At 41.6% G+C, this 27,511-nt stretch overlaps 1 protein-coding gene across 1 annotated transcript in view; it reads left to right on the top strand.

Annotated features, from left to right (window-relative positions):
• The window catches only part of HMGCS1 (3-hydroxy-3-methylglutaryl-CoA synthase 1), a 66,538-nt gene extending 41,078 nt beyond the window's left edge, over positions 1-25,460 (top strand). Inside the window, exons 5-10 of the mRNA XM_085631209.1 lie at positions 3,584-3,752; positions 11,904-12,074; positions 13,744-13,850; positions 21,029-21,154; positions 21,753-21,922; positions 24,381-25,460. Coding sequence (XP_085487335.1) covers positions 3,584-3,752; positions 11,904-12,074; positions 13,744-13,850; positions 21,029-21,154; positions 21,753-21,922; positions 24,381-24,470 — 833 coding nt within the window. The 3' untranslated portion in view covers positions 24,471-25,460. The remainder of the gene's footprint in view (positions 1-3,583; positions 3,753-11,903; positions 12,075-13,743; positions 13,851-21,028; positions 21,155-21,752; positions 21,923-24,380) is intronic.
• The last annotated feature ends 2,051 nt before the right edge of the window (positions 25,461-27,511 follow it).

The following is a 27,511-nucleotide window of genomic DNA, read 5'->3' as shown; positions in this document are numbered from 1 at the left end:
CCACACCCGCTTTCCAAAGGCAATGTCCTATGGATGAACTAGTCGGGGGTATTTGCCTACGCTTTTCCGCCCCTCCCACTCATTCCGCTGGTAGTTCGGAAGCTCAGACAAACATCCCTCAAACTGATTCTCATAGTTCCCACATGGGCACGTCCACCTTGGTTCACCACCCTGCTGGAGCTCTCAGAAGTTCCACACCAAAAGCTGCATCTAAACTCCAGTCTCCTCACTCCGAGCCATGGAGAAATCAAGCATCCAAATGCCAAAGAACTCAATCTAGCAATTTGTCTCCTGAAGTCATAGTTTGGTTATTTACAATTACCACCATACTGTATGAATATCCGAGAGGAGGCTAGAAAACCTACTACTTGAGCAGGTAATGCAGCAAAATGGAAACGGTTTATTTACTGTAACAATATCGATCCCCTTGATGCTTCAGTGCAAAACATCATCTGTTATCTCTTACATTTACAGCAATCTGGACTAGCCTACACATCCATTCATTTGCATCTAGCAGCAGTAGCTACATACTTACAAAACAGACCACTCCTGTCTCGATTCAGAGTACCAGTGATTAAGGCCTTTATGGAAGGACTAAAGAGTGATACCACCAAGAGTCACACCTGTACCAGTATGGAATTTAAACATAGTTCCTACAGGGCAAATGAGTCCATCTTTTGAACCAATGCCCAGGTGTCAATTTCAATTCCTCTTATGGAAGGTTGCTTTTCTTATTGCAATCACTTCCCTAAGGAGAGTTGGTGAACTCCAGGCACAAAAACTGTACAAGAGCTTTTCTTTCAACTTCACAAAGGCAAAGTGGTTCTTCGAACCAATCCCAAATTTCTTCCTAAAGTAGTTCCTGCTTTTCATATCAATCAGTTGAGTTACCTGTGTTCTTTTCTCTACCTGATACTGTAGCAGAACGAGCTCTACACATACTAGATGTTAGAAGAGCTCTACTATATCATGTAGAAAGAACAAAAGACTTTCGTAAGAAAAAGCAACTTTTTGTTGCTTTTTCCCCCACCCCACAAAGGCAATCCCATATCTAAAGCGGGCATTGCAAGATGGATTGTAAAATGTATCAAGACATGTTATACAAAAGCAAAAGGAGCCTTGACAATACCAGCTGGAGCGCATTCCACCCGCAAAATAGGGGCTACTGTGGCCTTCCTAGGTAATATTCCCCTAGCTGACATCTGTAAGGTAGCAACACGGTCTATACCGCACACATTCACCAAGCACTGTTGTGTAGATGTGTTAGCGATGCAACAAGCTAATGTAGGCCAGGAAGTACTTAAAACACTTTTTTTTCAAACCAGTGCAACAGCTACAGGTTAGCAACCACTTTGGTAGTGTACTGCTGTATAGTCTATGCAAAGCATGTGATCTACAGCTCACATGCCTTGAACGGAAAATATTACTTGCCCAGAAAGCATTTGTTCACGGCATGTAGAGCTGTAGATTCACATGCTCCCACCCGCCTCCCTGGGTACCTATACCTGTTGCACTTTCTTATTTACATACATACGCATGGACATCTTTATTCTACACTTACCAATTCCATTCTCGCCCTCTGCGGGAAAACAGTCTAACAATGGAGTCTATGCCCATGCGCACTATAACCGAAGGAAGGAGTCACCTACCTCGTGACTGGAAAGACTTCTTCGAAGAAAAACAACTTGCAAACATCCGGACCCAACGCTAGATGGCAGGAGTATGCAAAGCATGTGAATCTATAGCCTTGCATGCCAAGAACAGATGCTTACTGGGTAAATAACATTTTCCTTTCCCTACACAAACTTAAAAAATTCGAAAGTTATAACTTTCATTTACAATTTATCCACCACCTTCAAATTATTGTAGGTAGCGGACCTCGCTACACCCTCTTTTCAGCTCGCTAACCAGAGAACACCAACTATAATAACCCTCCACTCTACCATGCACTGTTTCACAAATGATAGTCTATTGTACAGTACTACAGTGTACAAGAGACTCTGCCACTGTACTGCACAACAGTACACTCAACAACCCTGAACTATATAACGCTTTTCTCCACTCTATGCCACTATACTCTACGACACTGTACTCTGACGCTCCATGTGATGTCGTGACACAGCAGTCGATGACACTCCACTGTACAATACTCGGCTCTACTGTTCGACATGCCGCTCCACTCTACGTTACTCCACTCCACGATGCGACACACCATGTCACTCAACTGTATATCACTTTACTCCACTGTACGCTACGTCACTCCACTCTATTCCACTCTACAACACTAGACTCTACGACATTCTCTTTTACTGTACTGTTCTACACTCCACTTTACAAGACTCCAATTGGTGACAATTCATCGATTTGAAACACATTTTTATTAAAAAATAAGAACCATTAACATACAGTGAAAAAGAAGAGGTTTAGAACAATTTATATTTAGAAATACCTTGTGTATTCTTTTTATTCAAATCCAACTTAAAATTCACAAACATAAATTTGTAAATTCATAATTATAACTTCAATTGATAATTTGCACACCACCTTCAAATAACTATGTGGCGCACTGCCAAACAGTTGTCACCTCACGCACCACTCTACATTAACTAGACCGCTTTCCTTTTCCATGGACTCTTTACACCCTTGCATACTGCATCGCTTATAGCATATGAAATCATAACATTCATAACAACACTTATAACTTCTCACATGACATTATTTGTCACAACACCTTACACAGTAGAGTGGCGAGTTATAGTTAGAGTTGTCTGTTTAGCGAGCTGAAAAGAGTGTGTAAAAAGGTCCTTATCACCTTGTGGGAACCAGCTTTAACCTAGAGCACTTTCTTCTGGTCTTTTGGGTAAAGATGTATATTCTGGCCTTGGTACCTCCTCCAGGGCCATCCATACGTTCACCAAAAGTTTTAAGAAGCCTTTATTTTGCTTACTGCTGTGGCCACTGGGGCTTCATTTTCTCCCCCTGGTTTGCCTCTTTCTGATACATCTAATCACAAGACAAAACGAGAGATGCAAGAATAGGATACTGCTATCTTTCTAGGGATCTTTACTCCTAGTCCGTATAACTTGACCTGTTTCCAACATACGTCTGCCCATTCCTCTGTCAAGACCACCACACCTGTTTTTTCAAAAGAGGGATGATATGTTTTTTTAACGCTGTATAGAAGATTAAAAACTGCATAGATATCAGTTTGGTTGTAATGTTTATTTTGTTTTCCTTTTGGTATACGTTGAGCAAGCATGTGTGAGATCAAATGTTAGTTTGTTTTTGTTGAGGTTTATGTGAGCAACTGCAGGCTTAAATATTCCAATACAGTATAATTATTTGGAGTGCACACACCTTTTTGTCGCACATTACATGCGCAATGCACAAATCTGTTCGTCAGTTTTGAATGCATAGGAAAAAAATGTGGCATTTGTCAGATTAGAATTTTAATGCTTCCCTTAAATGTACATATATTAGCCTGGCTATAATTTTGTGATTATTTAGGAAGGTCTCAAAATCAAGACAGAGGAACCACGATGAAAACATGAACATTTAATATGTCCTTGAACATGTTTTTCAGATGGATGTAACCAGCGCTTTACCCTGAATGACTTTGGGTTCATGATCTTCCATTCTCCCTACTGCAAGCTTGTTCAGAAATCTCTTGCTAGGTTAATGCTTAACGACTTCCTGGGTGACCCAACCCCAGACATTGAAAATGGTGTATTTGCTGGGCTTGAAGCCTTCAGGTGAGAACAGAGTTTCTGCTTGTTGAGTCTTCCATTCTTTGCTGACATGCTATGGACTGGAATTGTAGATTTAATCGAAAGGAGGCATTTGCAACGTTAGCATAATATTTGCTATAAGCTGGTTGATGAAACACTTATGTTTGTGTGAAAGTGTATTTGCGTTTATTCAGCCAATTCAGAATTTACAGTAGTTGACACGAATGTTGTATGATAAATTGAACGGTCATATGAAGAATCAAAATCTATGTAACTATGAAGGTGCTTCTTCGAACATAAATGGCTCTTAAACATGAAAAAAGGGATTCTGCCTCTAAAGAAGTTTTACCCCTTGAGGGTAGGGAAACCTTTCCAGAAACAATCTCAAGACTGAAGTATGCTTGGCATGAAGACCAAGCTTTTATTTAAGGTCCAACGACTGAGAAATTCATATGACTTTTCAGTAATCTAAAACTGTTTTATTCATTCAAAACTATTCTGTTTATCTCAAATTCCAGTTATTTAACGTTAAGGAGAATGATTACTCACTGACTACTCAGAACTGATTATGTGTTCATGATTGAGAAAAAAATAAAATTATGCAAAAGTGCTGTACAGTGTTGGCACAATTGTTATCCATCTATGTTTCACCTAATAATCTTTGAGACAAAACTGAAAAGCCACATGATAATTGTATCCTCACCTACACTGATGCTATAGAATATACAACTTTCTCACCTGTGGTGTGTGGTGTAGATGCTGGTAACTTCGCATGTATTTGTGTATGCAAGGAGATCATATGGTCCGATTTGATTAAACCAGTTTTACAAAAAAATATAGCTTGTTGATATGAACCCAGAGAGCTGATAACTTAAGCAGGAATATGTTCCATGCCTACTTAAGATACCAGCCTCTGTTATTGCCCCCATCACCCAGGAGTTCCAATATTAAAGGTTGTCTCTATAGCTCATAGTCACTGACCGGGTCACAGTCCTAGTGTCATGAAAATATTTAGTCTTCCTTCCTCCCCATGCCCTGCTGTCTGCCACTAGTTCTGCAGTTTATTTCGCCCATTGCAAAGCATGTTTTTGTCCCTTCCTTTCATCACAACACAACAACCAATTCTTCAGCATAGGTCCTGTCACTGGCCTCTGTTTCTCCATACCATACAAAGCAGTCATAGAAGGGCAGTGGAAGTGGTTCTGAACTCCACAACACCATTGCTTGTGAAGTAAGGCAGGACTCCATAATGGTGGGGAAGTCGGTGTAACAGGCTCTTTTGACTCCTGCAGCAGAACAGAAATTCATCAGATAGCTCCCGACACTGGTTCTGCCTCTAATCGATGTATATTAAGTCAATGGCATTTGTTGTATTGCTCGGTGGAAGTACAGCTATCCTTTCTGGTAGGTTTTGTGACTCCAACCCTCCAAACTGTCTGCAGTAGGTCTGCATCATGTATATTTTAAAAATATTTCTGTTTAGCCTATGCTAAAAAATATATCTGGAGATTCTCATTCTTATCCTCCCTCCTCGCCCCCCTTTCTCTCTATAAATCTATATAGATGTGATGGGGGGGTGGGAGGCTGCAACATTTTCTTCAGCGTTGTGGCCACCCACTTAGATCATGTTATACTGCAGGTAAGGGTAACGCAGTACCAAAAGGACAAATGTGAGGGATTAACTCCATGCTCAATAAATTACATTTAAAGAAGCGATTCCTTTTTCTCCAAGGGTTGCACTTTTCCTTTTTATTTCCCCATTTCAGAAGAGATTTTGAAAGGGGAAACTATTTTAGGTGTATTTAATGTTAAATTCGACTGTAAATTAGGCAAAGGTTATGAATTTGGAGTGGATATCATTGTTGGAAACCCATTGTTCCAGGCAAATAACTTTTTTTTCTTTATTTACATGTACACCTGGTAACTATGACTGTTATAGTTTTTAAGTTGAGCCTAGACAGCGCTTGGGCTGTTAGGCGTTCTGTTGTCTGTACTTTGTGGGGTCTGACTCCTCCCACTCTTAGGATTGTTTTTTCTGTATGTCATTTAAAAATGGTAGCCTGCTAATGGTGGGTGCATGTCCCTCCTTTTCTGAGAAGTTAACTCCCATGGAGTGTTGACGCAGGTACGAGCAGCGACGCGCATGCTGTCCCTACATCAGCGTACTGTTAAGCGAGGAAGCAAACGTAGCGGTCTGTTTTTTACAGTGAATCCTCAACTGACTGTATGAAGGTTTCTAGAATCTGGAAAGGATGCCGCAAAAATGCCATGCAATTTGCAATATATATTGTAACCCAATCTCTAGCAATAATAATAATGTTTTATTAGAGTATCTGTCCAAAGGCTTAATTTAATTGTTTGGGACTCATTTTCCTATCAGTGCTCTTCATTTATTACGCCACGATATTACCACTTTTATGAACTTGTTTTCTCAGCTGGTTCTAGTCTGACACGGGGGGGTTTCCTCTTCCGGGTTGCTGACGGCAGAGTAATTCATCTCATAAACATTTCCTGATCAACGCCTCTGCGTCTCGGGTGCGATAAAACTGCATTGCACGGCTTGTCGCTTGAAATAATAAATAGTTTTACAGTGGCAACAGGGAAACTCCCCTCCAACGAAGAAGAGGTGAAGCCCTACGTCAGCTGCGTTTACTTCCAGAATAACCAACAACCTGGGCGTCCACTGCTGCTTAGAACTAAAGTAGCCAATTGGCGGGGAGGATTGAGCGGCGTAATATGTGTGGCGGGCAGCTGATGGGATTCAAGCATTTCCCATTCAGATTGGTGAAAGAAAGTAGGATCGGCAGCGGTAGTGTCTGTAAAAGTTTACAAGTCGACGGGTTTCATTGAGAAGCCTGCTTGTAAAACAGAAACCCTGGGCGTGAATTATTTTCATTTGATGTAAGCAACGCGTGAAAGAAATTATGCTTTGTGTATATTAGTAGGTAAACATACGTATTTTCTACAAAGGTATAGTTTTTGTATCTGGTTCATGCTGCTTTAATGTTGTCACATGTCTCATTTGGCCATGAATTGTGCAACTGGTTAGCTAAATGTTTGTGTTGAAAACAGAGAACATCCAGGGCTCTTTTGCCGATTTCGAAGTCGCTCCTTCTGGTACATTATCACTGCAGCGCTAGGTTGTCTGTGTACCTTTGGTACTCGGACTTCTTTTCTGTTTGTTGTAACCCTGAGTGCTGCCTGGACTGTCTCTACCATCTCTGACCTAGAGGGGAATCCTGGCTATAAAGACTCTTCAGCGTTGTAGAGAGGAGCGAGCTAGGCCCCACTGGGAGACTGGTAGTGGAGTTAACAAGCCGGAAAGCGCTGCTGACATTAGAGTCCGTTTTATATTAACATTCTAGTCTTGCTCTGCTTCAGTTCGGAGCAATCTTCTATCCTGTACTCTACCGCTAAGCCTATCCATGGGCCTCAATAGTCTTTAAGATTTCCTTTTGTCATTCTTGTGTCCCGAATCCCCTCTATGGTCCACCCCCTCACCCCCCTTCCCCCCTCAACACCACCACCAGTTTGTAATTTATTTATTTAGTGCATTTTTATATAGCGCTTACATTACCCAAAGTTGTCGGAGCGCTGTACAATAGAGCTAGTTACGTTACAAGAGAAAAGTGGTACAGAATATAACATTACACAGACTAAAAATGAAGGATACACAAAATCTAACAGCACACAGGGGTGAGGAATGTACAGGAAAAAATACAAATTTACAACGAAGAGCGAACTTCCAAGAGGGGCCTGAGAATGAAGGGTAAACAAACACAAAATCCAACACAGCACGCAGGGGTGAGGGATGCACAGGGAAAAAATACAAATTTACAATGAAGAGCAAACTTCCAAGAGGGGCCGGAGTATGAAAGTATTCGTTCTGAAAGTGTCTTTGGAAGAGAAGAGTTTTGAGTTCAGCTTTGAAGATCCGGGTAGAGGAGGTGGCACGGAGCAATGGGGGAAGTGAGTTCCATAGTCTAACCGCATTGCCTGAGAAGGATTGCGCCATTGATCTTTCCCTTTTGAAGACGGGGGGCTCAAGCAGAAGCTTTTCCGCATTACGAGAGGGTCGCGAGCCTCCGGACAATTTCAATTTATTTGCCAGGTAACGAGGGGAGGACGTGTGCAAGGCTTTGTGTGTGATGCAGGCAGTTTTGTAAATAGATCTTGCCTCAATCGGAAGCCATTGAAGAGAGGACAGGATAGGAGTGATGTGGTCGCTTCGTTTAGACCCTGAAATGAAGCGAGCTGCTGAATGGAGGATGGATTTGAGAGGGGAGAGGTGGGATTTGGGTAGGCCCGTCAGAAGAGAATTGCAATAATCCAGTCTTGAGAGAACCAGCGATTGTACCAAGGTTTTTAAGTCTTTCTCCGGGAAGAACCGACGGATCCCCCATAGAAGGCGCAACTGATACCGTGCGTTCTTGGCAATAGAGTTGATGTGGGAGATTAAGTTGAGTCTTTTGTCAAGAATGACACATAGAGATTTAGCGCTGTCGACAATGATGGGTTTGTTGTTGAGCAGGTTCAGCTGATCCATCCACGATTGAACAGGAGGAGGTGAGAGAGAGGTCGAAAGGAGGAGGAATTCAGTTTTGGCGGGATTTAGAATGAGTTGGTGAGCTAACATCCAGTTGTGGATGGAGTTGAGAGTAGAGTCGAGTAAAGAGAGATCGTGTGCGGAAGACACCTTGAGGTAGATTTGAGTGTCATCCGCATAAAGATGGTAATGGATCCCAGATTTGCTTAGGAGGTTCCCTAATGGTTCCAGGTAGAGATTAAACAGCGTGGGTGCCAGGATAGAACCTTGAGGGACACCATGAACAACAGCCAATGGAGATGAAAGACTGTTCGCTATCTTAATCATTTGGGATCTGTCTGAGAGGAAAGAGGCAAACCATTTAAGCACTGTGCCATCCAATCCCATTCTCTGTTGAAGAGTGTTGAGGAGGGTGCTCTGATTAACAGTGTCAAAGGCTGCAGAGAGGTCTAGAAGAATCGGAAGACACTATTCCCCGGAGTCTAGTATATGCAACGCATCATCAATCACTTGCAGCAGGGCTGTTTCAGTGCTGCAATTTTGGAGGAAGCCAGATTGGAAAACATCGAGGAGATTATTGTCCATAATATGTAGGGAAAGTTGTTTCGCAACACATTTTTCAGTGATTTTCGAAAGAAAAGGGAGGTTGGTGATAGGGCGGAAGTTGTTAAGGTCGGTTGCATCAGCGGAGGGTTTTTTTAGAAGAGGGGTAACCTGTCCTGATTAAGGGCAACAGGGAGGGAGCCTTGACTGAGGAAGAGATTAACTAGCCCGGTCCAGTAAGAGAGTATGGGTGTAGAAATCGATAGCGATGATGCTAGGGATGGGGTCAGAAGAGTGTTCGGATGGTTTGGTTTCAAGGATGCATTTGAGGAGGTCATCTTCCGAGTATTGCCAGGTGACTAAGGATTTCCGCTCCTAAAATGGGGTGGGGTGGGCGACTTGATCCACCAGTGCTTTGACCTTTTCATCAAAGAAAGTGGCGAAATCGGCTGGTTTCTTTGTGGAGTCCTTGGGCTTAGTAGTTAGGGGAGAGCAGTTTGGGTTTATCATGAGGTCAAAGAGTTTTTTTGAGTCTGTTTTTGGCTGAGTCAAGGAGGGATCTGAAATGGGATGCTTTTTCATGGAAGATGTGGTTGTGGTATTTGGATCTTTCTGAACGTAGCAGATGGAGATTGAAGGTACAAGGAGATTTTCTCCAATGTTTGTCCAGGATTCTAAGGTTTTTCCTTTCATTGTAGAGAGCTTTATTGAACCAAGGTGCTGAGGGGGTGTGTCTTTTCCTTTTACTTTGGAGTGGAGCGACATTGTTGATTTCAACTGCTAGGACTGAGAGGCACTGAGTGGTGAGAGCGTTGACATCCACGTTCGGGTCTAGTCTAGGAATTGACCGCATAGCAGAGTCACAAAAAGTGTTTAAATCAATGTTTTTAGTGTTGCGGAACCAGGTAGTAGCTCTTTTAGGTTGGCCGAGAGTTATAACGTGCGAAAGATGAAAACGGAAGGGAACGAGGAAGTGGTCAGACCAGTCTACATGGATGGGGGGAGCAGTAGTCAGCAGGTCTGCTTTGGATATTACAAGATCCAGAATTGAGTCCTTGGAATTAGTAGTTTCAGAGCAATGTTGGAAGAGATCATTGGCTGAGAGAAAGGTGGCAAGCTTGTTAGCAGCCGAGTCTTCCAAAGAGCCCCAATGGAGATTAAAGTCACCCAGGAAGATCTGTCTGTCACTTTGAGAAAATTGGTCACTGATGAAGTCAGTGAGTTCCTCCACAAAGGAAGAGCAGTTACCGGGCGGGTGGTAGATGGCATGGAATCTAAAGGGTGAGCCATGATGTATTTGAAGTTCTAGGGATAGGCATTCGAATGTACGGAAAAGGGTGGTAGGGAGGGCTTTCATTTGAAGAGGATTCCTGAAGATGATAGCGACACCGCCCCCAATTTTGTCCGATCTGTCTTTTCTGAAGATAGAGTAGTCAGTGGGTACCAGAAGATAGTATGAGAGGAGTCATTAAACCAGGTCTCAGTGAGGAAGAACATGTCAAGATTCTGGAGGGTGATGATGTCAGAAATTTCCAATTTGTGTTTGATTGCAGATCTGCAGTCGTGGAGCAAGCAGTGCAGCTCTGACGCAACTGTTTTAGTGATGGGGGTGTTAGGGCTGTTAAGGGAGATAGGGATAAGGTTCTTGAATGAGGGTGCCCGGTAAGAGGGAGGCTGGTAGGTTCTGACAGAGGAGATGGTCTGAATAGTGCACTGCGAAGAATTAATGGGAGATGAAGGTAGAGGGGGAGTGACGCTGGTGGTCTTGTAGCTGACTAGTAAGTTGGAGATGCCTGTAGAGGACAGACTGTGGTTTGCTTTATTGGGGCACGGAACTCCTCGGGAGTTGTTTGGGAAAACCCGTGTGCTGAGATACGGGGTCTCTTCCAGGACTCGTGCTGCACAGATGGTGCAGTGGCTTGCTACTCTACTAGAGGCTCTGGTGTTTGAGCACATCTGTCACTAAGGCACAGTTTTCCCAAATTTGGGTTGGGAGGGGTCCCTCAAGAAGTCATTTCCATTAGTTCAATCGAGTCAAGACTACTAATCCCAGAATGAACCAATTTATCGAATAAAAACACACAGCAGTTAAAGTTTCAGTTCTGCTGACTTGCAGTAGCTTTTTGATCCTAGTTAAATGTAGGTGGGCAATTATTTGCACACGGTCCTGTGCTTGCTTCGCTGTCTGCCAGAGCGCGGAGACCTCCCCCCCCCCCCCCCCCCATCATTTGCACCAGGCCATATGTCCGCTTTCCTGTTTCCCCATGCTTTAAATTGAACTAGTCTACTATGAACCCCGTTAAAGGCACACTACTCTGCCACGGCGTTGCATTACACATTAGCGCCACTTTTGATTCTTGTCTTTCTTAGAATAACATTGTTTTTCTCTGGTGGTGAACTGCAGCATTCCCTATGAGTGTCTGATTTTTCCAGGATGTTGGTCCTAATGTTTTTAGTCCGCATATTACTCTAGTCTTCCCTCCCTCATTACCCATTTCTTATTTTCTGCTTCTCCAGCTCCTCGAGGTCATACCAATATGCAAATATCATCACCTCACTGCATACAATGAAACAAAAGTAAAAAACATTGTCATTCTCGATGCCAAGAGCTCAAACTTTCACAAATGCAAGACCGATTGCATTGCAAGTGCTTGCTCTACATTACTCTTGGGAGGGATCCTTTGCAAATTGCATGAGATAAAAGTTTGACGTGCCGGTAGGAGTGAGACTGTGGAAGCAATTCTTGGATTTTCAGGGGTGGCCATTTGCGAACAGTGTAATGAGCAATAAGGCAACACCAGAAAGCCTTTGTTTTAGCAAATAATTTCATAAAGAATGTGCAAATTTAATAAAAGTTAAAAAAAAAAGAAAGAAAAAAAGTTTGAACTGCGTATGTACCAATCCATGTTTGATCTGATAAGTTTATTAAAATTGCATATCTGCTTTTATTTTTAATCTTATTTTCTTGTACCCTTCTTTGTACTGTGCATATGGTCATTCTTTGTCTTAGCATGGTTAGCAGTAAGACGGTATAGCTCTTTAGATGGCATGTAAAAATATACCTCTTGAACCTCTTGTTTTTATAGAGATGTAACATTGGAAGACACATACTTCGATAGAGATGTGGAAAAGGCCTTTATGAAGGCCAGTGAGGAGCTTTTCAACCAGAAAACCAAGTCGTCTTTGCTTGTCTCTAATCAAAATGGAAATATGTACACACCTTCTGTGTATGGCTGTCTAGCCTCTCTTCTAGCGCAGTAAGTTATCATTTTCTCTGTATGGATGGGCGAGTATGTTTGCAACCAGGCCCTATGTCCTGCATCGTTGGCCTATAGTTCTATTTTAGCATACATTTTATAACTTGTTTATTTTTATATGGATGTCTTTTGAAATAATTTTACCTATGAATGGTTGTATTTTAATTGGCTTATGTTATAGTATATGTTCCCACATTCCTGCTTTACCTATGTGGTGTGTGTGCTCTGTGCTTTTCACTTGTGGATGGATTATTGTACAGAAGGTTTTTGACAGCATTCACTGTTTTTAATCAGAAGTGTATATTTTCTGTTTTATTGATGCACTTTAATGGCCCCAGAGGCCGAAATAAAGTATAAATGATGATGATAATTTTCTCAAAAACATTTTTGTCTTGAACGTTGTTTAAAAATGTTTTGAACTATAAACTGTAACCAGCATGAAAAAAAGACACACTAGTTCTGTTTTTTTATATATGCTCACTAATCTAATTGCTTTGTCAGGGATTTTGTGTGAATTTAATGTGATATTAAGACACAAGAAGATAAAACAGGACATTAGAATGAAATGGACCCTTCGCATATGTTACATCGGATTATATATGATTACATCTATTTACGTTAGCCCATTTGTAATTTCACAGCTTGTTGATCATAACATACTTGGCTGTCTGGTGTTAGTGCACACACATTTCAGAAATTAATCTATACATAATCCAACACACTCCATTCCAGCTATGTAGCCATCAATTATTTGAGTACCTCTTGGCTTTGAAGTCTGAACGCTGTATAAAGCTGAAAATAATTTGAGGATTGAAGAGAGACTTCACTAAATATGAAGTAAAGCAATAGTAAGTGCCCAAGTAGATGAGCATTCTCCTTGTGTTCTCATAAGGCATTTGTGGCAGCACACAGCTTGGAACATTTATGTTTTCAATGTATCTCGCCTTTTGAAGGAAGGCTAGTCGAAGGTCAGATGGGGTTTGCAAAGATATTGCTTTAATAGGAAATACAAGCAGCAAGACTGTCTGTTTCAGAGGAGCAGGAATGAACAAACTCAGGAAAGGGTTTTAAGGCTGCTTCTAATTGTAGTCGCAATTTCAAAATCTGGTTGGGGCTTTTTTAAGGTAACTCTGTAGGCTGCAATAACTTGCCCAAACACAACCTTATTAAACATTGTACACTCTTCCAACTGTGGAGCTTCATTTCTTCTATTTAAAAACACACTCACTCACTCACTCACTCTCTGATAGAACCGTGGCATAAAAAGAGCCATGCCAAAATGTATAACCCTGACACATGATCCCTGATGAATGTAGAGGATATTATCAGAACTGTGACAAAAGGAGAACTCTTCCAATGTTTCACCTCACTGCATCAGAGAGGTGGATTTGTATACTTGGCAAGTGAATTTCTGAAGTATACCGTCCATTTGACAAGCCGATGTTTTATAAAATTCCACTCACTTGCCTTAAACCGTATCATTCTTTGACCGAAGACCCTCCTTGTTTCTGAGAATTGTAGCTTTATATTTCACATCTCTGAAAACTTTAAGTTGTCTGTGACCTTGTCCTACTTTTCTTGAATAAGGTTCAAGCCTTTACAGAAAAAAAATGTTGCCTCTTACATTAGTTTAAAAAAAAAATCTTATGATGTGTACCTTTTTCTGCAGGCATTCTCCTCAACAGCTGGCAGGACAAAGAATTGGTGTGTTTTCATATGGTTCTGGCTTTGCTGCTACATTGTACTCACTCACTGTTACACAGGATGCTGCACCTGGTGAGTTTTTTGGACTGAAAGATGTTGCCTTAATACAAATGTTCATTATATTGTCAATATGTCCTACATTTAGATTTGCATATGGCTTGATCAAAGTGATTCACAGATTTTGACATGCACCCTCTTAGCAAGGCCGTATTGAATCTTTCATAAACCTCAGATAATCTTCTGAAGTTTTTGAAACCCTAGTCAGAGAATGTATCTTGGAGGAACAATTTACTTCCCATCAAATGTCATTCTAGTAATGACGAGATTCAATGGGTGTGCCTCAGGTTGCTGTTGCTTGGGCTAGCACTGCCTCTTCTAGCTTCTTCTTTGTCCTGGAATCCGACCCCACTGCATTGGTCTCATGAAAAGCCATATGCAGTAGCAGGACTCTTAATTTTGGTAATCTAAATTCTCAGTGTTCCCCCCCTAGATTATCTGTGCACCCACTTCTTGTCCCACAGTTGATTTTTATTGTGAATCCTACATGAACGCAATGCTCTATCGTGTGTTGTCCACGTTGTTTGCAACATATTGTGCAACCACTCCATTCTCTGCGGCCCTCCACATCTATACCCTGCATTCCCTCATTTTATTACCGTAAGCTAAAAACGTTTTTGTCTCCCAGATTTCGCTCTATTATCCAAGTGTGGTCACTGTACAGATGGGTGTCTCTTGGAAAGGAAGCTCATGCCTCAATGATTTACTGTGTGTCTGCTTCATGGCAACATCTTCTCTCCTTTTTCAATGAGTATATGCGTGGAGCAGGTGTCATTTTCTACTGTGCAAGGAACAATAGGTGCAGATTCTAGAATGGTGTATGTTGGTGCAGTTATGGTGCATGTGGTGGTGGATGCCAGCCATTGAGCTGTGCGTTCTATGTATACGTGTCCCATGACTGTGTCTCTGTGTGACTTCATGTTCAGATATCACTGCCCTCAATTTACTTCAAATAATCCCGGGCCGAAATATCATTGAATTTCCCTGTCATGGTGTGGGTGCCTTCTTGCTCCAGTAAGAATATCTCTAATTCCCAGATGTACATGTGCTGTGTTGCATTGCCTTTATGCCCCTGTCACATGTTTGTCTTTTAAACCCAAGCGACTCTGCCATTCCAGTTGTAGCTGTGTTTTAGGATTGTTGCACTGTTCACTAATCACTATATTCCCTTGTAGTGCTATGCCTATCCTTCTGCTCCATCTTTGGTCTCTTGTATCCTCTCCTAGTTCATTGTTTTCTAGTTCCCATTAGAGTATCACCTCCCAGTAATGGTGACGTAAACACTCACTGCTGAAATATGATGTGGCTTACAGGTCCACTCAATAGTCCATCCTGCCAAAGTCTGTAAATTGAACATGGCAATAGCAACATTTTTACCGCACTTCTAAGACATAGAAGTACTGTACAAAACTGCTATGTAAAAAGTCGGTATTTGTGCGTATTTCGTTTTTTTGTTCTTCTGCAAGTTGGTCCCAGTTCTGGACCCAATACTATTAAAGTTGTTGGGATTAAATGGCTCTCTATATTGCCTGTGGTATACTCCAAATACATTGTGGACAGTCAAAGAAAATATTCATGTGGACTGTCTTCTGGACAATAAGTTTTAATAAGTAGACTCCTTATGTTAATTTGTACAGATGCTCCTAGTACCTGATCCACCCAATTTATTTTTCTTTTTGTCTTTTGTCAGTAGGGCATTTCGCTGGTTGCATGTCTTCGAGATGAGTGCATAGTGACGACATTAGGAAGGGGCCCCCTCATTGCAGTCTGAATTTGAACTGATGGATTGATTTCTTAAAAGCAGGGTCAGCTAATATTTGTCACCAGCAACTGTAAACCTGGCCAGTATATTAGACACATATCATTAGATTTCCTGTTCTATTGCTGATTTACCTTACATTGCCCCTTCATCTATATCAATTTCCTGTTTTGCTTTAAATATGTTACATTCTGGTCAAATTCTGTGCATGCATAGGGTTTTCTATCCTAGACATAATCTAAATTGGAAACCTAATGTGATCTAAATGATGACCTCATTAAATTGGCTGTGCTGGCTTTATCAAAAATCCAAATTCAGAACCTCTATAGAGTGTGACAATTTGTAATGTTCTTGGATTTTAAAGAGGGAGCTCACTCACTCATACTCTGTATGAGTCATGTGGAGTTCTTATATATCTTTTGACTAACCCTCTTTGCAACTCCCCCCACCTCCACAATAAAGCTTATAGTCAGAGGGGATTGTCCTAACATCATTTAGTCAAGCTTGGACTCCTACAGCGTGTTCCCAACCTGCCAGTAACTTCACAAATGAGGACCTTCAGCCCTGAATTTGACTTCCTCAGGATTCAACATGTAAATGCCCACTTGGCTACCACCCACACACTTAAGTTAAATTACATGGTGGAGAGAGAGGAATGACATGGGGTGACTGAGGTGTTTTCGTTTGACACCTACACTCACAGATGACTTCTTGTGATTTTAAGAAATCCCCACAAAGAATAGAGCTGATTGCGAAGGCTGAGGATTGGTGACCGTGAACAGGGTAATCTTAACGTGCTTGCCAGGTTTTTAATCTAATCTGCTTCCCTAGCTTTTTATGTAATCTGCTTGTCTTTAAACATCTAATAGTTGATTTCTCCTTGTGCCTAAATGTGTAATTCATCAGCTCCACCTTACTCAAGGAGTCCACTGGTCTTGCCATCCAAGCGTTCTTGCACACAATTCTTAGGAGTGACTTTGATCTTTATGTGGAACATTAGTGTAGTAAAACATCTGCAGATGTTATTGAAAACTTGTAGGCCTTTGGGTTTTAGCTTGTTGATGAAGTCCCAGCCCACACAAAAGGGCACCACTACCGAGGTGTTTTCACATCCTCGGTAGTGCAGTCTAATTTTTCTTTGCCTCTCTCCCTATACTTTGGAACTTTCAGTGAAGGACAGTGGTTAAATAATGTTTGCTCGTTACTGATTATCCAGAAAAAAACCTTATTTGGAAGTTGGAAGTCTGCTAGGGCAGCCGTGGGCATCTACTACAGTTCCCTCCCCCCCCCCCCCCTCCACCCCCCAACCCTTCCCCACTATCTCACAAACGACTGCTTGTACTGTTTAGAGCTACCATGTTGGTAATACTCTCTTGGCACTTGTCCGCTAGTGCATTTGCCAGTGTAACAGAAGCACCTGAGCAAAGCCCAATGAGGAGCAAGCCGACCAGGGTGTAGTAGTCCACTTAGCATTACACGCTTTTTTCTTTTGTCAGCAACAAACTGAAAGCACCAGCTGGTTTCTGAAAAACATGAAATGTAGCAGCAAAGCCAGACCCTGGCATGTAGGGAATTTTTTTCCCCCTCCGCATGGGAGCCATTGCTTGTTTTCCCTACACACAGGCAGCCTCACCCCACCTCTAAAATGGGTGGAAGTTTAGCAGAACCGAGTTCCAGCTCCACCAATCACAAAATGAGACTCTTAGTTGTTGTTTCTTGGCAAAACCAATCCAGAGGCTGTCCTAAAAGCTGTGCACCTAAACATCATCAAAGTGCTAGATTCGCTAGTCTTTCTGCAGCATAAGTAAAAAGACTTTCGGTAAGGCAACTAACAAATGGTTTTGAGACTGTTGTGCCCAGCCGTGGGTCTGGTGAACACTGTCACTGGAACCGAGCTGTACCCAGCTTATGAGCTCATAAATAGGGTAAAACCTGTCCTAGTTTGCTTGTGTTGCAGTTTAGGGAGGACCTGACTCGGCAGTTTGAGCTAGACTTCCTATTGGAGCAGAGTCCAGACTGATCTGCAGATAGCTGGGTCCAAACTGAGGTGGCATGGTGTGCAAAATGATGGATTGGGTTTTGGCCTGAGTGGTTACCAGTGGCTGAGGTGAATTTAAGCATTTCAGCCATCCCACTTTTTCATACTTATTGAGACAGGCCTGGCCAACAAGAAAGTTAGTTTGCAAGTTGGAACAAAGCTTCCGATTGACCCACTTAGCTTCTGATAGAAAAAGTTACCTCCATATATGGTGGCACCATGAGGCGGTCCAGAGTCAAAAGCATGATTGTTTCAATCTTAAGTAAATTGGGCTGCAAGGGAAGGCATTGTTTAGAACTCTCTGAAAAGTTATGTTATGATGTTTCTAAAGCGCTTGAATACCCGAGGGTGTCTTGGCGCTGGATTGGGAATATCAGTAAGGTGAGGGCAGAGGGAAACTAGAGGTTAAAGAGCCAGGTTTAGATTTGTTTCCTAAAATTCAATAATGTGGGAGCTGCTTTAATATATATATATATATATCAGAGGAAAAGCAGCTGCCTCCCCATTTGAGACTCCTAAAACTGGGGCGAGAGACCGTCAAGGAGTTTTTTGATCGTAGGTCTCTATTAGTTATGTACCAGGACAGGGACTGTTTAAGGTAGCTAGGATCACAGTCATGCAAGGCCTTATAGCTAAGGCACAGTGCCTTAAATTTAATGCGACTGTTCACTGAGAGCCAGTGAAGTTCCTTAATGAATGCTGAAACCGGATGGAATGTGGGGAGATTAAAAATGTGCCTAGCTACCGCATTTTTCACACTTTGTAGTTTCTTCACGTATTGTTTATGGAGCTTAAGAAAGAGTCTGTTACAGAAATCCAACTTTGTCAGTATTAATGTTTTTCTGGAAGTGGGAGGAACATGCGGCAGAATCTTACTGACAAATCTCAGAGTGTTAAAGCAGGATAAGACAACTGAACTAATAGGCTTATTAAAGTTCAGTTTGTCGTCTATGGTTATGCCTAGGTTTTTGGCCTTTTGGACTGAAGTTGGGAGAGTTCCCAACACTGCTGGCCAACATGCTGGGCTCCAGAACTGAGGGTTATTACCAAAAAGTAACCCCTCCGTTTTCTCGGAGTTTCATTTAAGGCAATGCTTTCCCATTCAGTCACTAACAACTCTCATACAGTTGTGAAACTGAGAAATAGTGACTTCTGTGTTATTAGAGGCCGACACCACGATTTGAGTATCGTCTGCATAGGCAGTAGGGGAAAATCCAAACTATCTAATCAGGGAGGCCAATTCTGAAACAAATGTTGAAGAGCAGAGGGCTTAGGGAGGACCCCTCAGGGACCCCACACGGAAGAGCGAATGAGTTGGATGAAAATTTCTCCAGCATAACTGAATTACTTTTGTCTGTTGGGAATGATTGGAGTACGGCAAGGGCTTTATCAGCGATGCCCAGTTTTTTTGAGACTGCCAACAAGGGTGCATGATCGACCGTATCGAAGGTCGCCGACAAATCAAGGAGAATAAGTGCTGCGGAGCCTCCCTTGTCCAAAATAGTTCTTAATTCATCTGTGGTTTTTTTTTTTTTTTTTTTTTTTTTTTTAAATGCCGTCTCAGTACTATGTTCGGTCCTGAAGCCAAACTGGGAAGGACCCAACAGATAATTTTTCTGAATAAACTGTGTTAATTGCGTGTTTTCCCACTATTTTGGCTGGGATTGGTAACATCGGACGGTAATTGGCTGGATTATCTGGGTCTAGGTTGGGTTTCTTAAGAAGTGGCAGGATAGAGGCTATTTTCCATAGATCAGGAAAAGTACAGGTGCAGACTATCTGTTAAAGATTTTTTTTAATGAGGCAATCTGAACCCGGAATCTGTTTTAATGTAGAGGGGGGACATGGATCATAAGGTGATCCTGACATTGTAGAGTTAACTAAATTAAGAACATCTGCAGTAGTTTTAGATAAAAATTGGTAGAGATTAGAAGGGGGACTTAGACTGGTCGAAGCTTGGACTGTCGTGGGACTAACGCGAAGGTTGATGTTACTGGAGGCAGAGAATTGGTTGTAGATTTGTTCAACTTTATTGCGAAAATGAGAAGCAATTTCCTCGCAGAAAGATTGACTGATGTTGCTACCTTTTAGTCTCAGGGACTTTAGTGAGTTCGTAAATGACCTGAAAGAGTTCTCTGGCAGAGTCCTTAGATGCTTCTATTTGTTGTGTAAAAAAGGCCGACTTTTCCTTGGTGATGTCTGTTTTATAGTTGGCTAGGGAATGGGTATATATTAGTTTGTCAGAAAGGTTATAGTTTGATCTCCATATTCTTTCCAGTTTCCTACATTTCTGTTTTTGAAGACGAAGAGCATCTGTATACCAAGGTGCGGATTGGAAACTTTATACTATTCCCTTGCAGTTTCTAACAAATACTGCAAATACTTCTATTTCCTTTGTGAGGACAGGCTCCAGGACATTCTGATGGAGATCCAAGTTAAATCACGTATTCTCACTTTTGACCCCATTCAAGCCTCTGTCTATCCAGATTTCTTTACTTAAAAAAAAAAATAGAAAAATAGTCTTGAACAAGCGTGCAAGACACTGGAATAGACTCAAAGCATCAAACCTCCCAACCCACCCTTATTGTGTTTCTGTGATTTACCAGTCCCTTCACCATACTAGACCCATGCCTGACAACCAGGAATTCTTTATTCCAACAGGTCCTATTCCAAGGGTTCACAAAGTATGCCAAAAGAAGTCCGTTTCTGGCAAAATCAGACACCGATACCTGGAACTCTTTGCAAATCTCCCTTTCCTGAGCAAAGTTACGGTCGCTGGTGCAGGACCATAAGTTTGCTCAGGAGTTAAACAGCATGCCCCATGACCAACTGCAAATCCTAATCATGAGCACTCTCCGTTGCCTACGACACAATACGCAGCATTAACTGTAAGTCCAGATGTATGTAGATAATATCCAATTTTCCCATCCAGCCTTGTTGGCAATAAAAATATGGAAAACCTATCACATGGTCTTTGATCACAAACGCTGCATGAAGAAAAACTGTTACCTCCAAAGAAGTTCCTAGCACTACAGAGTGATTATGTTGTGGTATAGTACATTCTTCGAGGACAGAAGGATATGCTACTGTCACCCCATTTCGAGATTGTTTTAATATTAGTCTGGTTTGGCACATAAATGGTCTTAAATTTATTTTCGCTAAAGGCATACTTTATCTACGAAAACCTAAACCATTTTATTTTGGGTAAAAAAACTCTTTGTCCAGACTTGATAAGTTATATTATTGAAAATTTGCCTTGCACTTTTAAACACACCAAACATTGTACAAAGGAACCCATCCATTTTAATTTATTTGAACAAAGCAAAAGGACAACCTGTATTGATCTTCATACTGCAGACCTGTCCATACTCAATTTGTGAAACTTTTCTTTTGTAGGTTCATCTTTGCATAAGATGACTGCCAGCTTGTCTGACCTTAAAGCACGACTTGACTCACGAAGATGTGTTCCACCAGAGATCTTTGCTGAAAATATGAAACTCCGACAAGAAACCCATCATTTAGGTATAAGAAACTAGTTCAGTTGATGGCTTCAATTAGTGTGTGTTACCAGTCAGTTGGTTGGTGGAGTTTTTTTCTGTTTTCATCGGTTCATTTTTGGAAATCACATTTTATCAGTCTTATTCCTCCACTGTGGTGCAAGTTGAATATACATTAAGTAGCCAAAACTACACTCCATAGCCTACATGGTTTTAACCCTGCTAGTCTTATACAATAGACAGGAGCAAACCTGAGTCATATGATTTGTAAAGAGCCTGCTGCTGGCAGGCACAACTGGGATAAGGGCAGCAATTTTGGACAGAGCAGCACATGTATGAAATATCCCCAGAAGCAAAGTGGTACTATCACAGGATGTGCTGGGCTTTGTTTTGTCTTAGAGAGCATACAAGATAACTAATGAGCTGTTTTTTTTCAGTGTTAATCTAGTAATCATTGACTGATCTGAATTAAATGACAGGATGTAAGTTTAGCAGAAGTTCGTGCAATATGTTTAGATATAGTATATGTTCTCAGCAAGATTGTAGGACAAAGAAAAGTAAATGCATGTATTTCATGGAAATAAGTGAAACAGGATCTTACCAAATTTTGTTTACTCATGTAGCCAATTACAGGCCACAGGGCTCAGTCGATGACCTATTTGCAGGGACATGGTACCTTGTGCATGTGGATGAAAAGCACAGAAGGCAGTACTCTCGGCACACAGTATTGGATGATCAACCACTAGAAGCTGGGACTGAAGTAGACGTTATCCATTCAAATGTGATTAATGAGGTAAATTGATCAAAGTGCAGTTACTTTTTTTTTTTTTTTACTGTTTTTGTTCAAAAGTATAGTCCAGTGCATGAATCATACTATAACAAAATAGATGTATTTGCAGATATTGATACTATGAATATATAAAGAAAGAAGACGGTTCATCAGAACTTTGTCAAGATTATTACAGTGAGATTCAGAGATTATTAATTTTTGTTAACTCGTTGCACGAGACTCGAGATAAACCCCTTCTAATCAGCCTCTATGGGAGAGTACTTGGGCTTTAATAGCTAACGGTGGTCCTCTTGGCTGGCCTAACAGCTCTGTGCCCGCCAACTTAGTCAACTTACATCCTTCCTTTTCAAGTATGGAAAGGCCACCACAGGTTTAATACTGGGACAACAAAATTGCTCATCTGCGCTGTCAAGAGCTACATCTTTAATGCCATTTAGAAGATTTACCTGACCCATGCCAGTTCCAGAAAAGTCTTGACCAGATGACCACCTGCGTCATCCGATTCAGATCACAGGACTGTTCATCTGAGAATTGAAGCCTGAACTATTACCCAAAGGTTAATAGTGATAAAATGATACTGTTGAAGGGAATAACACATGATGTGCATGCACTGAGTTGAAAGGTAAGTAGATTATCCCAGTCTTTGTGTAGTGCATAATAGAACACAGGTCCACCCAATGAGGAATAGCTGTGAGGCATCCATTTATTTTAGTCTGGACAGTAGTAACGAATATCGGAAAGGTGAAGATGATTCGTCTGTCATTGATACAGTGATGATGGGAAAACTCAGAAGTTGAGATAATATCACCTAAGGACATGGTAGAGTGTGGATGGGAGAGGGCCCAAGGCTAGTTTTTAAAGAGCTGAACCAATTAAAGTGTTGGTGGGGTGGATTATGAAAACCATGAGACTGACTAGGCTGATCAGAGAGGAAAGAGAATCAATTAGACTGAAAATATCCATTGTCTGAGAGATCTCCTACGTTTAAAAAGGGAAGGTTCTTTGTGTATGTCAGTTGGTACATTTATTCACGATATGCTCCTTGGAGATGGAGGCACACCTATGCTTTGATACTGGAATCGGAGTTGTAGAATTGGAATAATTTCCTACTGAGGAGCCGGCAGTAAAATGAAGAAAAGGAGGGGTTTCATTTTCTTAAAGAAATTACGGTTGGTGCTCTAGAAGGCCAGAGCAGTGGCACATTTTGTATAAATGATCAAATATCTTCCACTTCCTAATACATGCCAGAAAAAGTCTAGCATGGCGAGTGAAACCTGTACTTTCAACACCAGCAGCACTCTGCCAGTTGTCTCCCCAGTGATCTTCTGTAGCTTTAACACACTTCTAAATAACATCTGGCGTGGTAACATTCTGTATTAAAGATAAAAATGAGGCACTTCTGAATGTTACCTTGTAATATGAGGCCCCCCCACCCCACAGTGGAACTCTGGCTTCGGAGACTGTGGCAGATGCTACCTAATGGAACCATTGCATACGACTTACAAAATAAATCGCACAAATTTTACTGAAACGTGGTGCCAGGTTCTGTTGTTCTTGAATGTACACAATACTGGTCTGATGCGCTCAAATACGTTTGGTGCCATTGGACTTTTGGCCAGGCAAAGATACCCTTTGGACATAGGCCAGACTGATCCAGACAAGAGATGCATAACTGTAATTGAGTTAGGTGCCATTAATATGGATTGTGTGCAGGCCTGGGATGTGAATTAGGGGTGGGTATTCCTATCCCTTATTTTAGTGGGTATACCCACCGGACGTATTGTATGTTAAACAAAAATCCAATAAAAATCATTGAAACCTAAAAAAGAAACGTATGCTCCGTGATGTTGTAGACCGTTTCATCTTTAATCTTCAGCTAATGCCTTGTAAATAGCTTATACCCACCTCTTTGTCCTCATAGAGAAATTGAGAAATGTGCCTTACCTCACCCATGCGAGATAGATTCCACCATGTGATTTTTTTCTTTTTTTTTTTTTTTTTTCATATACTGAAAGAATTTAACTATTGAAACTTTATCTTGAAAATGCATATCTGTAACCTATAGCAGGTCCGTTTTTACCCAACTTAAAATGCTTAAAAAAATGTAACGAGGGCACGTGCTAGTTAATTGTCTCCTTAGATATTGCACTACGTTCAAATATTCAGCCACTTTTGAGCTAATCAAATACATTTTGCGCCAACAAACGATGAACAGATGTGGTGATTCCTAGAACTGTGGAAATAAATGTAACCCTCTTTACTTACCTGCCTATTGCTTGGGGTCATTGTTGATGCTCCATAACGATGATGCACATTTTGCTCGTACTTTAATGCCTGTATCTACAGCTGTATTGCCTATGTACTGTCTTTGCTGCTGCTGTTTTTGTCTTTAATAAAAATTGTTAAATGTGGGGATTTTATTTACAAATAATAACTGTTGTTTTTTCCTTTTTCTCTCAAGCACATTCCAAGCCCTGCTAAAAAAGTTCCAAGGCTTCCTTCATCTGCAGGACAGGAATCCGTTACCATTATAACAAACGGAGAACATTAAAACACCTCTGAGGGCGAACGGGTTAACAAAAAGATCAAAGACTGATAGCACTGCTTGTTGTACAAAAAAGAATGACTGAGAAATTGGTAATTTGTCAAGCTTTTTATGTATCTACAACTTGTTCGGAGTCCAAGTTTAGGGTCCATTACATTATGCAGAAATTAACACTACAAAGCATTTCAAAATGTTTTTAAATCATTCAGCGATCAGATCACCACAGTGCTGTTAACTCGGCGTTTTGGGCTGCCTTTTCTTTTGTAAATAGTTCTTTTTTTGTTTTTTAAAATGGGTTTTCACTGTTCTGATGAGAATGTTTGACATACTGCACATCTGTTGGAACGGCAACCTGTTTTGTCATGGTTTACAAGCTGGGGTGTTTTAATAAATCCCTGGTCACCCTTCAGTAAGATCTTTTATAGCCGCGTTGAACTATTTTGAATGCAGCATTTGTCTGCAGTAATCCTCTTGTTTTAACTCTAACTTGGATTTTAAGAGGATAAGACATTGTAGAATTTCAGAAATTAACATGGCAAGCACTTACATTTTCAGGCACGCACTGCTGCTCTGTTCTGGCTGAAAGCCTTGCTAACTTATAAACGTGTAGAAAATCTAAACTAATTTAAAATAAGCTTTTTTTTTAAAAATGTTACAGTTAAACGGTTTATGTATCTAAATATGAATGTACTGAGAATTTCATGAAACCTTGAGAAACTGGTTGCATTCTGTTGTGTAATTCAGTGTTAGTGTATTTAAAGATAATCTAGAATAATTTACTGTGAATGTTTTTGTACAGTCAGTTTGCTACAAATCTAACTGTAAAGAAATGCTAACATGCAGGACGTGAATGATTCAAATTGCTATGTTCAGCCCTGATACTGCCTACATTGTAGTGCACAAAAGAGTAGTCTGACTCAAGTAACTTGATGAGAAACGTGTCCCCCTCTTAAAGAGGTGACCTGCTAAAATAAAGCTCTCAGATATTTAAACATAGATTTGTGGTGTTTCCGTTTATTTATTGCAACAAAAGCTCAGCCAGCAAATAAATTAATGTAGTGTGTTTAATTGGCTATTTATTTACATGGTAGTGTTGCGAATGAGTAAATAACTCTAGTTGTTGACAGATCAAAAGTTTAATGTGTTCAATGATCGATTGCATCAAGGTATGCTATATACTCTTAAAAATTGGGGCATGGTACGCTTTATGTAACATATGTACTTCTGACCGTCCTCCACATGAGTAGTTTAGTTTTTCCATCGCTGGATTATGACCAAAAAGTCTTTCATTGTTTTATGATTTATTTCTCATTTCCCAGTTTCATTGTAATCAAAATCTCGCCTGGAGTCCTTTAAATACACACTTGACTGCATTATGTTTTTTTATTTATTTATTTTTTTAATGGATCCTTGTTCCTAAAATGTCTAATAAAAAGTGGGTCTAGTTCTATCACATTCATGAGGTAGAACCTAATGTGGCAGTGCAACTTTGCTGAGAAAGCTGTATCTGATAGGGACTTCTAGCCGCACATGCCTTGCCTTCGAATTATCCCCAGACTGGATCTGAAAGTCTTTCGTGAGCAGTACCCCTGCGTGCCGGTAGGTGACGTTGTTTGGCTCTGCTTGGCATCGCCCGTGCCAGAACTGACATTTGCAGTGCCTATATAGGTGACACCCAGACACGCTAACATCAATTCTTTTCTTTCCGCGCCAGCCAGCTCAGATCAAGAAAGACCTACCAATCAGTCATTTTTTTGACTGGGTTTTTTCTACATTTTGTAAGTCATTTTTGAGGTTTACCTCCCGGTGTGGCAGGGATGTCATTAAGTAGCCGGCTTCAAGCCCTGCGGTGCCAGTCACTGACAGATATTGGTGACGGACCCGTACCTTTTTTTTGCCTTATGGTTCCTCGAGCGGGATCACGTCCCGAGGACCTGCTCTGACTGGCACGCCATGCACCTGAAGGCCTTGAGGGAGCACTCCCTCAAGCTTATGGCAGCTCAACGTGCAAAGCCATGACATTCACGGTCCCGGTTGAGAGGAAGGTCCTGGAGCTTGAGGTCATTGTCTCATTCGAAGTCTTTCTTCATGCCTCGACTTCACCTCGTCTGCCAGCAGATTAGACAAAGAGTTTGAGGCCATGTACCTAGTCTTTAAGCGGTTCGTTCACTCCAGCGCACTTTCTGCTTACGCTGGTTCGATAGGGACCACTACTGAATCCACGCCAGCAGCTCTGGCGCAAGTCGGGCCCCAGGTAGCCACAGATGGATCTGGATCTGTACCACCTTAACCTTCGCAGACGCTCCCGGTGCCCAATGGCAGTGCCATCGCCATTCTCATCCCCGACTCTAACATGGAGCCAGAGGGGCATCGTCCAGCGCCACTGTAGCCAAGCCTTCCAGGCCGGAGCCCTATTCCTATGGCTAGGACTCTGGAAGGATTGGGAAGGGTCATTGGATCCTGAAGAATACCAGCCTTATGAAGAACACCAGCCTTATGAAGAACAACTGGACTGGGCTGAGGTTGTGGGGGAAGCCAGTGGACTGGATACTTGTCCAGATACTGCCATGCTTTCTCCCCCCCCCCCCTTTGCTACAGAGGAGGGAGCTTCTTTTGTAATGTTGGTGGGGTAGGCTGCTGACATCCTGGACCTTAGCCTGCCCTCAGTGCCACTGAAGATTAATTTCTTGACTGAAGTGCTCCATCCAGGAGTGTCCCCATCAGAACCGCTTCTCCCTTTCAGTGAGGCATTTACTGATGTCCTGCTTGGGATTTGGTCCAAGACCAGCACAGAGCCTCTGTGAACAGGACGATTGCTTTCTGTAACCCACCCCCAGTTCCTTGGCATCCAAATTACTTCACCCTACCCCAGAGAGCTTGGTGGTCCAAGCCTCCACATGCCATCTAAATCCTGGTGCATTCCCTACTGCACCCTCTGACAGGTAATCTAAGAGGTTGAACAATCTTGGTAAGAAGATTTGTTTTTCCGCCAGCCTGGCACTGAAGGGCCTTGCAACTGCTTTCTTATCCGCCCAGCCACCTCGGCA

The sequence above is a fragment of the Triturus cristatus genome, chromosome 2_1 (genome assembly GCF_964204655.1).
Source record: "Triturus cristatus chromosome 2_1, aTriCri1.1, whole genome shotgun sequence".
NCBI lineage: Eukaryota > Metazoa > Chordata > Amphibia > Caudata > Salamandridae > Triturus > Triturus cristatus.
This window is presented reverse-complemented; position numbering and strand designations above follow the sequence as displayed.